Consider the following 13,000-nt stretch of genomic DNA (forward strand, 5'->3'; position numbering starts at 1 on the left):
ACATACTGCATTTCTCATCAAAATTAAGCAAGTATCAACTTTTTTGTATGTTAAATCCATATATCAATTTTACAGACAATAGGGATTTGGACATTGTGTCATAATTTAATCCAGGGAAAAGAAAACTCATTAAGTGCGATCTGGACTAAAATGGGAACCCATCCAGTGAATTTCCTCACTTTTACGCGCAACTGCTGTTTACACCATGTACTCGATAAAAGAGTCATGCATCCTGTATGTTTATTTTCTCATTTAATGAGAAAATAAACATACAGGATAATACGGTTTAGTGAACGACGGCAGTTGTATATTTCTAATCGAGTATACAGATAATTCCAAAAGGAACAACACGATACCATGAATATTCTTGTGTTCCAGTGTGCACATCGTCATCCAAATTCAATGTTTTTTCTGACAACTACGGATTTCCCAGCGAGGTTTAACTCACAATACACTCAGAATATGCTCCTGGACAATGCAGTGCGCCAAAGCATTAAAAAAATAAAATAAAAAAAAAAACAGACTCATGGGAACTATGTGAAATCTTTTTTTCCCCAACTAAAAATGTTCATGCTAAGATTAATACCACACTCACTAACAGGGATTGTCTATGAGCAATCATACAGATAACCTCAGTCAAGCATAACCACAATCATATGGGAAAATATTGACTTGACTTTGCATCTTTTAGAATAATGCAAATTTTCAACATTAGAAAAGAACAAATTGTATTTCTGCAATGTGAAAAATTACATGCAAAGAGCCCATTAGGAGCATAACTTCATGTCTTGTTCCTTTATATAATAAGTGGTTCCTCAAGACCCCTGTTTGCACCTGTCTTCCATACGCGCAAGCAAAAATGTGGTAATGGTCATTTTGATGACACAGATACAGGTGATGTTTATTTGATTGATGATACACTCTAGTGTGAATTGTCGACTCACTGTGTCTTAATAATTTTGGTGGGCCCACAAACACTGAGCCTCAACAGAGGAACTGCCAACCTCAAACTACATATGAGGTTCTAGGGAGTAAAAGGCCAATAGTTTCAGAGGTGGAGCTTTTGTAGTCTGCACTCGTGAGGCGATATTTCTTTCTCATAATAGAATGACAAAAAGCTTTGAAGTTTCGGGAAAATAACCCAAAGAGATTTTGGTGTTTTGGATTGTTATGTAATATTCATAGTTGCATTCTGTTCTTGTTGGGTAAAAAAAAAAACTTAACTGGCAAACAAAAGACCGCCATCAGGCTACAACAGAGAGGATGAGAAATGAGGACATATTACATAATTAGATAAGTTTGAAGTTTCATGAAAATACATTTTATGGATGTGGATTATTTTAATGATACAGCAATCTATAATTGCTTATCATTAATAATTTATTTCAAAATCAATTAAAAAAAATATTTAGATAGTCAATTCCTCTCTTCCCAGCTGAGTCGACCAAATAAAGTGAGAGCCAAGTCAATAGACTTGTTGAAGTTTGAATGATGATGCACCAGACCATTTCTTATATCCAAGCACAAATGCGTGCTATCAGAATGTGTAGTTCAGCTCACAATTTGGACCTCAGCGGCTTCAGATACTTATGATAGGACTCGTGGACCTGCAGAAGGAAGAATGCAACCATTAATTGAAATGACGAGAAACTGCGGGTTACAATTATTTGTCACCATTATCGTCCCTTCCAGTGACATTTGCTGACCTCTGTAGAGTTCAGTGGAGAGCGACGGGCCCATTCAAACATGTGTTCGTAGACATTCCCGTCATATCGCCCCAAGACCGAATTTAGCATCCTGTCATGGAAATCGAAGGCATCTACCAGCGCCACAGCATTTGGTCTCAGCTCAGAAAGCAGCTCCTTGATATGGGCCGTAATCTGCAGCAGCTGGGACCCGTTCAGCAGTCCAGCCTGAGATAAAACAGACGGAAATGTGGATGAGGATTAGACAATGACAGTTTACGACTTGCAGAGTGAACAAATCTTAATGTTTATAAGTGACAAAATAAAGTAAAGTCACCCACCAGGCCTACGGATCAAAACTACCAAATCCAGTTTTGTTTTACAGTGTCGCATTGAGATACTTTGAGTGACCAGTTCAATAAAATCACGGTTGTTGGGGCATCAATTCTTTCGCCAAACACTGTCTGGCTCGATTGTTCCGTGTTTTCTGTTGCATGTTTAAGCATTGCCATAATGACCATTCTGGTGAATTTCCATTTGTTGCTGTAGCATTTCATTAAGCAGGAACCCCTACTCACCCCCCTGGAACATATTGTCATTTCAATGTGAAAAACATGTTGGGATAGGAGTGTTTTGTGTTATGAGTGTGGTCTCAGAACAAGTTCAAATTGTATCTCAGCGCACCATTGTTGAGAGAAAGAGATGCATACCTGAAGGAAGTCTCCAGAGTTGTTTGAGATGCCGTGAAGTGTGTAGAGGCGAGCAAGCGTCAAAAGCACTGCATGTACAGGGGAAGCATCAATCTCCCCCAACTTGTCAGCGAAGAGCTTCACCACCACATAGTGACAGTGGGCCTGGAGGAGGTCACACATAGGACAACATGGAGTTGAATGTCAGACAGTCAAGTCAACAAACCTGTAGTCGGTATGCAAGAATGTTTTCCTTCATTCAATGCAGTTTATCTATAAATTCAATGATTTCATTACAGTACAAACATGGGGAGTTTGTTAAAGTTGCATGGAAATTTAAAACGCACTGCTGAAATTCAGATAAACTAAACAATGTTGGTCACATGAAATGCTCTTACATCAGATGCTCGGACCAGGTCGATTGCACTATTATTCCAGGCATCCTCTTGGCTCTTGTTGAGTTGCAGCTCCTTCTGGATGCTCTTGGCTGCCAACTCTACCAGACTAAACACACAGAAGGACAATTTGCATATATCAGGGACAAATGGCTGCTGGCTTGTGATAATCTATCGTTCTTGTCTCGTACGTGGCGGCCCGTAGTTTGTAGACCTCCACCAGGCTGGACAGGTCATTAATATTGAGCCCGGTTGATCTTGCGCCCACAAGCTGTGGCTGGATTCTCTGATGCTCTGCCTCATTCAGGTATGACACGATGCCATGAAGGCGCTGGCCATCTCTCGCCTGCCGGTAGCTCTTCATCAAGTACCTGCATATTATCACACACACAAAATGGGGATCGTCACCTTTCTGTGGATGAGATCAGCAAATTGTTTATCACAATCTATGAGATGATAACCTTCAAAAAATGGAAAGATAAACAGGCTTAGCAAATATAGATTAACAACAAAGTTTTCACACAGCCCCCCATATGCAGTTGAGTAATTAAACAGCCCCAGTCAACATATAAAGTATGCCTGCATTTGTCTCTGCAGTGTGTGCTTCCAGAATGAGAGCTGGAAATTCTTCACACTGCACTTGGCAATGTGCTGCTGACAAACCCGTTTGCCGTTCATGTGTTGCGAAGGTATAAAGACGGAACGCTGTGTCGCTTTGCAATGGGCAAGGTGGGCGTTTTCTTGCAACACGCTCTCGAGTTGATAAATATACAACTCGAGAGCGGTATTGCTGTGACGACAGAAGGCGCATCCAATAAGAGAGGGACGTGGAGGGATTGTAGTGCCGCAATAGCAATCATTGTCATTATACTATACTACGCAAGCACTTCCAAATATGGGCAAGTTTGTACCAAGGTGCTGTCATCCTTGCATGCTGCCCCACAACAAACGACAAGAAAACCAAGTGCAATGTAAAAAGGCCTTTGAGTAAAATACAGACAATCTAACAATGTATTGCAAATACAAGTCCACCTAGGCATTGGTGACACACCTCGCAGTCTGCAGCATCATGACTGTGTTCTCTCCCTCGTAGGTGCAAGTTGGGGTAAACTCAACATATATGTCTGGCAAGGCACTGCTGCGGGAGTAGCCGTGACCGCCGCAAGACATGCGGCACACCTCAATGGCAGAGTTGGCTGCCCAGGTAGTGAAAGCCTTCAGACCCGCAGACAGAGCATGGAGCTGCACATTGGAGACAGGTTAAAAAAATAAAACACAAAGCAGACAAATCTAAAACCACCCAAGTGCTCACTGGGAGTCAGCAAACATAATTAGATGTAAATATTGTGAATGCACAGACATCAATTAAATATTGATCATTCTCATACATTTGGTACAATTTTACAGCATTGGGTTTACACATGGACGGTTTTGGGCTATCAATACCTCTGGAAGCTCACTGAAGTCCCCCTGGTTGATGTCTCCAGTGATGCGGTGGTATGTTTCGTTCATGTACTGGCCGACAAAAGTGAAGGCATAAGCCATAGCAAGCACAGGGAACAGTTTGTATTGCTGCGTCTGGTAGTCAAGGATCTGAGGCTCTGGCGCTCTGTAGGACAGGAAAAATTTAGGTCTACTTTGTTTTAATGAACAAAGACTTGGAAAATGAGATTTTAGCAAGATTCAAATTCTTTGCTCAAGTGACTCCATGAAGCCAGTGACGACTGACCCAGGCCGGATTTCCGACTGGTGGCGGACAACACTGTAGCGGATGGCAATGGTGCTGGACTTTGCGAGGGCCCGAGCGGACTCGCCAACAATCATGGAACGGATGAAAACCATGGTGCCGTAAGTCAGTTTAGCGCTGGGTGGCTTGACGTAGGTGCCATCTGGGTCCACCTAGTGGACAGACAAGAACTATTCAGCATTTTGATGTTCCACTTAGTTTCTACTCAAATAAAATGCTTTTATCCTTCTTCAAAAAAAAAACAGGTGTTGCCACATGGCAGCTGTAATTGTCTCATCACATCATAAATCATGTACTGGTTTGCTATTTTTCAAGTAAATAGAGATTGATAGATAAATACATGTCTGTGATGACATATACATCTTTTATATTCTGTATTATTAAAATATAAAATATATTTTGTATATATATATATATATTACATTTTACACATGTAAAATTGGATTTGTACAAATAATACAATAATAAACTCTGGAGTTTAGCGAATTCACATTCCTTCCACTTTTTGAAATATGCCAACTAAATACTCTTGCTGGTTATTTACCATGCTAGTTATGTTTGTGTAAGTAATTAAGAGTTGTTTGGGGAAAAAAAAATCAATAAATTTTTCTAGCACACTGAAATGTATTTAATTTCAGTGGAGATCAGTAGCTACCCACTCGAACCAGTAATTCGATCATCTGACCTTAGCGTATTTCATGAGCATGTTCTCGCGTGGTATCCGGACGTGGTCAAGTTTCAAAAAGCCGTTGTCAACTTCATTGAAACCGAATTTGGGTCCAATATCGCCAACAACAATACCTATGAGAAAATAGTTTGTTACTCTTCAATAAAAAAATATTTACAGATATGACCATTTACATGGAAAAAAATATATAAACACGGCAGTTACCTGGCAGTGGTTTGTGTGAGCTCATATCACGGATAGGTACGATGAAAGCATGAAGACCGTGGCAGATTCCCCGAGTATAGAGCTGAGCAAGCACAATTGCATGATTTGAGGTCTTCCCAACTGGAATAATAGAAGAGCAGGGATTGTATAGAGTTTATTACACATTTCATTTATGGTTTTAAACAATCATATTTCAAAATCCATCAGTCACTCTAATTCAGAAAAACACTAACATCAATAAAATACAACAGTCTCGGAAGGTGTGTACTTGTACTTACGGCCCCCGGGCCACCATTTGATTGAGCTGACAGTGGGGCTGTTTAGGATAAACTCCTGTGTAACCGGGTCATATGTGGCGGTGGTCTCCAGTCCTCGGAGATGTGTTCCTGGAGGAAAAGCATCAATTACGCAAACACCACCAGATACACAGTTACATAATATACAATTAACGTACGCTATTAAATGAAAGTCCATCATAATGAGAAAACACAGAAAGCATCTCGGTTGAAAACAAGCCCATGAGAGTTAATATAAAGTCACGTGCTAACTCATTTGCTCAATATATGTAATACACCGCTCCCTTTGAGAACTAAATGTTGCGTTACAATAGACGAGTAAAACAGTGCACCTTGTAAATGTTTGACAGATCCAAACATGTTAACATCTCTATTTTATGTCATTAAAAATCAATTGGAATTACAAATGTGCAAAGTATTGTACATCAATTGAGCATTTTCCGGTCTGAATGACTCATCAAAACTAGAATCCATATGAAAATTACCTCAAGTAAATTTTGGTGGGTTTGATTATTCTGCCAACCTGTGTTGTACCTGAATGAGTTCAATGAACGACTTCATATTTTGGGCAAACGTGAATTGCGCATAGTATATTTCCGTCGGATGACTTTGAACACAATGTAGTGTCTGGTTTTGAACAACAGTTAATTTTTGCGCCGGTTTGTGACAACTTATTTGCGATCACTTGCTGGTTGCTACTTCAGATTGTATTTGTATGTCACGTTTATTTTAATTGCAATTTTTGTTTACAAAAAATAAATAAATAATTCAAGTTTTTCCTCATCAATTTGTACAGTGAAAGTTGCAGCAGTCTACTAAAACGGAGAGGCTGGGTGGCAACAATGTCTGAACTGTAAGCATTTGTAGGGTAAATGGTTGACTTTTGGAGAATCTAGTTAAAACAAATTATGAACTGAATGAGTTCATTTTAAAATGTGCGAACATAACTTTGAACTATTCATGTTCTGATTATTGAAAATGAAATTTCCCAACACTATTGCCAACCCAGACACTTGGAATTCATGTAGGGCCATCAGCAGTCCACATTTTTTGACTCCTTAACGCAGCTTGGCTCAAATCAGGAGGTGGACTTTGGGCCATGCTGTTAAGTATTTTACCGTGGCCCATCTCAGTCTGAGCGTAGGTGCCGATGATCTCTAGGTTCCAGGCAGGCATGAAGAAAAGGTCCATTTGTTCTGGAGTGGCCTGGTTGAGCAGTGTGGGCAGGAACATTCCGAGATGCAGATCAAATGGATCGGGCCTGCCCGGGTGCACGCAGCTAAACCACGGAGGAAACGGGCCAGTGGAACAGCAAACCAGGTGATAATGCAAGGCAAAGACAAGGAGCGGACAACACACAAGCATTTTTGAGGGAGGACAAATTATGGAGAGTGTAAGCCAAATGAAGTACAAATCATGTAGCAATTAAAGTAAACATGAATAAGTGGTATAGAAAATGGACGGAGGTCATGAAGAAAAAAAGGGAACAAAATGTATTCAGCTTGTCAGATTGTCATGCAGATTAAAAAAAAAACTTTTCAAAACAATCATTTCTGCATAATTTGTCTTGAAGCTCCAGTTTTAACAGAGAAGAGAAATTAGCAATGCAGGACAAGGATGTGAAGTGTCTCACTTCTCCCGTGTTGAACGCAAGTCCAAATGAGAATTTAATTCACCAGGTCCTGTTGCCACTGACGTTGTCACATATCTAATTTTGTGACTGATACATGTTGTTGCACCGTTTGACACGCTGATGCGCACATTATGCATGATCTCTGAGTAATAGAAGCTTTTCCAAATATAAGAAAGGCTCTATAAGAAAGACTCAGCAATTAGTTCAACGCCTCTTTCATAACTCTGTTAAATACCAGTGGAAAACGAGCATTCACTGGACCGCAACAAACAATAACTTGCTTGACCTACTTTCTGTGGAGCAGGTTTCTCAGCCTTTCTGAATAGGCTGTTAACATATTCTATACCTGGGGTGTCTAAATACCCGGCCCTGGCACAGTACCGGCTTGAATATCATTTGGTCCCAGGCCAGAGAGAAAGGCGCAGAAAATTGTGTTTTCAATTCCTACAGGACTTCTGACGGTTACCGGTATTTTATTTTGAAAGAAAGCCGGGATCTTTCGAGCACTTCACTTGTCTTGCCCCAGTTTGCCCACAATCTAAATTCACAGCTAAAATAACCAAATGCAAACCTTGCACAAGATCTTTTTTTATACTAAACAAATTGACATGAGACCAAATTCAAGAGTAAAATTACATTCTTGGAATCATTAATTTGTTATTACTAGTGTTTAATAATCAGATTGGCTCCTAAATTGTATGCGTCATTTGGAGTTTAGCCAGAAATAACTGATAGCTGGAGTCGCTACACTTCATATTTTTCTGTGCGAGAGAACCACCCATTGAAATAAGATCCACCTGAGAAGTTGACTGCTGGCTTGCAGACGATTCTGAGGGCATTTTTGAAATGCCTGACAACTTGTGTTTCCATTATTTCCACGGATGTGATACTGACCCAGTCAAACAATATCAAGTGTTGAAAGGTGTACGCGGAAGAGACGATTGATTTCATTTTGGAATGTAGCTCATCACAAATGACGTATGGCCACTCATACTTGAACCTACAAATGAAACTATTGATATCAGTAATAGTAAGAAAAAAAAAAATCTATGCTTGAATATTGATCTGTCAAACACATACTGTACAAGTACGCTTCTTCATGGTCAACCTGGAAATGGGCTTGTTTTCACTGATCAAAAAAGCAAATGTCAATATAACTATTTTTAATTATTTCCAAAAAGAAAATAATGGGTGTACTCAAGAACTGACCGTGACCTAGCTCAGTTTGAGCATAAGTGCCCAGGGCCTTGTAGGACTCTGCTAGGGGTAACCATTTCTTGGACTGCTCAGGGTCACATTGGCCATACAGGGTTGGGACGAACATGGCAAAGTGTAGTCCCATTGCCTCGTGAAAGTTGCCTCGAAACATTCTGAGTGAAGGGAAGGTATACGATTATTAACTGATGTTTAAGTATTGGGTACTAATGTGAAGGCAACGGAAGGTACATAAAATTGTCATTTACATGACTTCTAATATTGCTTCAAGGTACATGTTTTTCTATTAAAAAAAAAAAACCATACCAGCAGTTTAAGGACTGGAATTTGATGGATTGGAAAAAGAGAAAGGCAACAATGTGAATCATCTCTTGCCTGTCATGCAAGTAGGACATTTTGGTTCACTTATTTCATCTTTTTTTCCCCTTTGGATTACTGTACAAGAGCCCAATTCTGATTCGGTGCCTATATCTGTTTAACAGTCCATTTACTTGCACATTTCAAGTGACACGGATCAGATATCGTATCACTGTTTACATTTACAGGGAACAGGAAACAAGAGGTGTGTGCACATGCACAAACTGCACATTGTCAACAATGAACACTAGGATAACATAACAACCATTTAAAGATAAGAAATGTGTACATTTTAAATATAATTTAGTTGCCCTGGACTGAGCTGTCTTTCCCAATTACATAAATGAGGGTATACTGCTTAGTTATTTTCCTTTTTCCTTTCTTTTACTGTCTTTAGGCCATGTAAGAGTCACAGAAGTTGTCAATAAAGGAAGAGGTGAGGGGGTCATTATGGGGGCTCGACTCTTTGTGGGTGCTTGGATTCCGTAGTAAGGAAGGCCCAGCTGTTTTATGTTCTCTGAAGGCAGGATCAATGTCTTACGCTATGAAAACCAATGGACTAAATACTATTGTCGCCGCTCAAACTGAACTGTACCACCTCTTCGGGTCGGGGCTAGACATAGCAACTAAGTTTCATGAAATATATATCTTTCATGCACAGTAAATTTCGTAGTGTACATTATACACTAAAAAGACCATATTTAGTCCCAGAAAACAGTGTAAAATATTCATTATAAAATGTATTTTACTCATTACTAAAAATTTTACTTTATTAAAGTAAAGAACCAAATACTTCACATGATTGTGTCCTGTATTAAAGTTCTACTGTATGCACCTGCACGCTGGAAACACATACACCCTTTGACATAGTTTTAATCTCTTGATGTACTTTGCTCCAACTTTATTTGTCCATACAAATACAACAATGCTTAGGGAGCCGTTTACATAAGATTCTGACACGTTTCCAAAATGGCAACTTAACATGGGGTTGGTACCTTGTCATAAAAAGGAAATGTTGCAAGATGCGTCACTTGATGTGTGTAACCTGTACAAGTTCAGACTTGTAATCTTGTACCTCTTATAGCAGTAGATCTCCTCTGGATCTGCAATGCCATACTCCCTCAGCTTGAGAATCATTTGGGCACTCTTTCTCACAGCTTGGTCATAGCGCTCACTGCGAGACAGGAAGTTCGGGTCCTCGTCCTTAAAATCTGGGTCGTTCAGGACCATTGACTCTGCAGAAGAAATTGGGGAGGGAAAAAGAATCAATGAGCAACATAGTTCAACCTCACTATATTGAGTCCATTGTTTGTGCCCCCGGTAGAGCGTGGACTTATAAGTATATATTTTTTTAATCACGTTTTGCAGTACGCAACACATGCAATGCTAATTTTGAGAGTTGCACGGCCATTGCATAGTTAATCTTACTTGGAGAACTCTGCAAGCAAGAAAGTGAGAGCAGGCGTTAAGAAACATTTTAATTGTTTGTTTAAAACATATAAACGTGTTTAAAGCATGAAGGAGGGACAAAATTATGTCATGTTTTTTTGTATGGTCTCTATAATCGTGTTTTTTTTTTTTTAAACATAACCACCACATGATTTACACGTCAAGGTTTCAGTCCACTGAGGGGCAATGGATTGCTACCCTGGCTATGTATCAGTACCAAACATGTCCAGTTGCACTGCATTTCTACATACCATGACATGGGTGAAGCAGCTTCACAGACAACCGCTGAAGTAGGCTGAAGCTCATTACTGATCAACCTAAATGACTTTTGCAACTGCGCATGACAACAATACATAATCATTCCGGTGCTAAATAGCTCAACTTTGTAACCATGTCACAGCCTAATTAATTTCCTTCAAAATGTACTACATAGCTTCAATGCACAAGTGATGGATTTGGTCCAACTTGCGGACTACTTTTGTGATTCCCAACCAGTGTCTTAGCACATCATTATAGTGCAGAGTAAGAGATCAGGTGTGCCATGGGGGTTGAAAAAAAGAAAAGATAGATATAGATAGAAAAGATATATATTTATAAATAAATAAATACATACATTTACATGCATTACGTAATCTGTTGATGCTGGTCTTCTTAAGTAAAAAGCATAACAATTCGATGAAAAAAAGACGACAGGTATACCGTGTATCCACTTCATACGTCAGATTTGTTTGGTGGTATACAATGAGATGTTGTCTAATTTAAAAATTGTTCCATAGCTCAATAAAAAATGTGCAACACTGAATTAGTGTGTTTACAGTTGTAGCTTCGAGACACACCAATTGCACACACAAAGCAACAATGAAGGCAAATACAGATACAGGACGTTAAATGAACTCTATCCAACGTATATTTCAGTAAATTAAACTGACTACCAAGTAATATTAAGAATATCATAAGATGCTAGCTAACGGTATAGCCGATCGAATTATGTTACGTTCGACTTGACATTGCGATTTATTATTTTAGAAACTATAAGATATCGATTATAGATTTGAAGAGGGTTCAAATTCACGGTGTCGAAGACGACCTGTTAGATCACACATGCGACAAGTTACCAATTTCTCGTCTCCTCTTCGTCTTTTCGGGGCCTCCGTTCAAAATGTTGGTGAGTTTTTCGACGTCAAACGTTGTCTTCTGCCTCTCGTTCAGTATGTCAGGATTCATGTTTAGGCTCAAAATGAATTTAACGGAGGAAAAACAGAATGAAAGCGACGTGCGTTTGCCTAATTTTGTCTTGTCCTGAAGTCAAGGGACTTGCTCATTCCGCTTGGAGAGATGGGTGACGTCAGGTCACGTGGCACAGACCCGGAAGTAAGCGTTTTGGTTGTTATTCTTAGGAAATATCCACCTTTGCTCTCTACGGGAGCTGCTACAGGAGAGTCGTCAGTTTACAACGTAACCAGGATTTGTACGTAACGCTATCACTACAAGAAGCGATGCTTCCCGCTGCCGCGGTGTATCATTTGCCTTGGGAAGTGAAGTATGGAGCGGTGCAGGACGGAGAGTCTATGCGAACATTTGGCAGGTGGGCCAGTAACTCACTTCTGTTTCGCACATTGGATCATCAATCATGACCATTATTGATGATTGTTGTTAGAAGGGAGAAAGAACACTCACTAGTCTTTACTATCTTAACAAGACACAAAATACAAAAAAAACCACACACAAAATACTAATTTCCGGAAAAGAAAACACACCAACTCTTAAATGTATTTAAGTACAAACGTTTTAAACATATTTTCACTGTCACCCCACAATGAAAAAGAAACCCTCTGCACCCAAAATAGTTTGTCTCTTTATTCACTTTCACAGTGCTAATTAATAGTATAAAATAAATACATAACTATACACAGATTTGCAACAAGCGAAATTCCGAAAGGAAATACTGGACTCAATTTACAAACTATACTGCATGAGAAAAGCAAACAATTTCCCTTTTTCTAGACTCACCAACTATGAGCCGGAGAAGTCCCGTGCTTCACTCACAACTCAGCATGCTTCCAAAGAGCATCATGTAGTCATCAATACCTTGTTTGTGGAGCCATTCAATCCCATAATTGGAGCCCAGTATATCGTTCTGGGTGAAATAGAAACATCTGAAGGTAAGAAAAGACTATCCAGTCTTGTCTTCTTTTAATACAAACATATAGAATTTTGAAGATTACAATGTTCTTCCGTGATGTTGCTTTTTGTTTCATTAATCTTTTTGTTTTGCAGGGGTTGAGGAGGTGAGAGTCTGTGCGCGTGTGCTCAATTGTGTGGATGGTGTAAACATTGCCCTTCTGCAAAAAGTCATTCTTGAACAGAGGAGCTTCGTTGAGGGAAGGTGGAGCCATGTGGAGGATGCTGCAGTGCAACATGCAAATGCAACTTGATATTGAACTTGCTCTCGGATTGCTGACAATTTGGACATTTAAATTGATCAAGCATTATTGCAAGTCTTGTATGGTTCATTTTTATTTTTCATTGATTTTATGCCATTCTTTAAAAGAAAATCAACTTGATTTTTCTTCAACCTTTCTAATCTGCTGAAATTTTATTCATTTAATTAAAAGCAAGGGATCTGTCTGTTTTATTCTACC

The 13,000-nt window shown here is 39.4% G+C and overlaps 2 protein-coding genes across 3 annotated transcripts; one reads left to right on the plus strand and one right to left on the minus strand.

The window, feature by feature from the left end:
- Positions 1-597: 597 nt before the first annotated feature.
- acox1 (acyl-CoA oxidase 1, palmitoyl) lies at positions 598-11,904 on the minus strand. Of its 2 annotated transcripts, none has more exons than XM_088303743.1 (14): positions 11,474-11,904; positions 9,985-10,144; positions 8,547-8,707; positions 5,687-5,794; positions 5,409-5,528; positions 5,202-5,317; positions 4,499-4,668; positions 4,216-4,378; positions 3,821-4,011; positions 2,961-3,140; positions 2,773-2,878; positions 2,396-2,539; positions 1,707-1,913; positions 598-1,607 (listed from the first exon to the last, which is right to left on the minus strand). In XM_088303743.1, the coding sequence occupies exons 1-14, from the start codon at positions 11,580-11,582 to the stop codon at positions 1,557-1,559; spliced, it is 1,986 nt and encodes a 661-aa protein (XP_088159869.1). In that variant the 5' UTR covers positions 11,583-11,904; the 3' UTR covers positions 598-1,556. The 2 variants fall into 2 exon arrangements, with proteins under 2 accessions (XP_088159869.1, XP_088159868.1); XM_088303742.1 differs by lacking the exon at positions 8,547-8,707 and adding an exon at positions 6,823-6,983 and having other exon boundaries at positions 11,474-11,901.
- On the plus strand, positions 11,659-12,990 carry ten1 (TEN1 subunit of CST complex). Its single transcript, XM_088303744.1, has 3 exons — positions 11,659-11,943; positions 12,363-12,520; positions 12,636-12,990. Exons 1-3 carry the CDS (start codon positions 11,855-11,857, stop codon positions 12,791-12,793), a joined length of 405 nt encoding a protein of 134 aa, XP_088159870.1. The 5' UTR covers positions 11,659-11,854; the 3' UTR covers positions 12,794-12,990.
- The last annotated feature ends 10 nt before the right edge of the window (positions 12,991-13,000 follow it).

The sequence above is a fragment of the Idiotropiscis lumnitzeri genome, chromosome 8 (genome assembly GCF_059441095.1).
Source record: "Idiotropiscis lumnitzeri isolate Australia: NSW breed Sydney's pygmy pipehorse chromosome 8, RoL_Ilum_1.0, whole genome shotgun sequence".
In the NCBI taxonomy this organism is placed as follows: Eukaryota; Metazoa; Chordata; class Actinopteri; order Syngnathiformes; family Syngnathidae; genus Idiotropiscis; species Idiotropiscis lumnitzeri.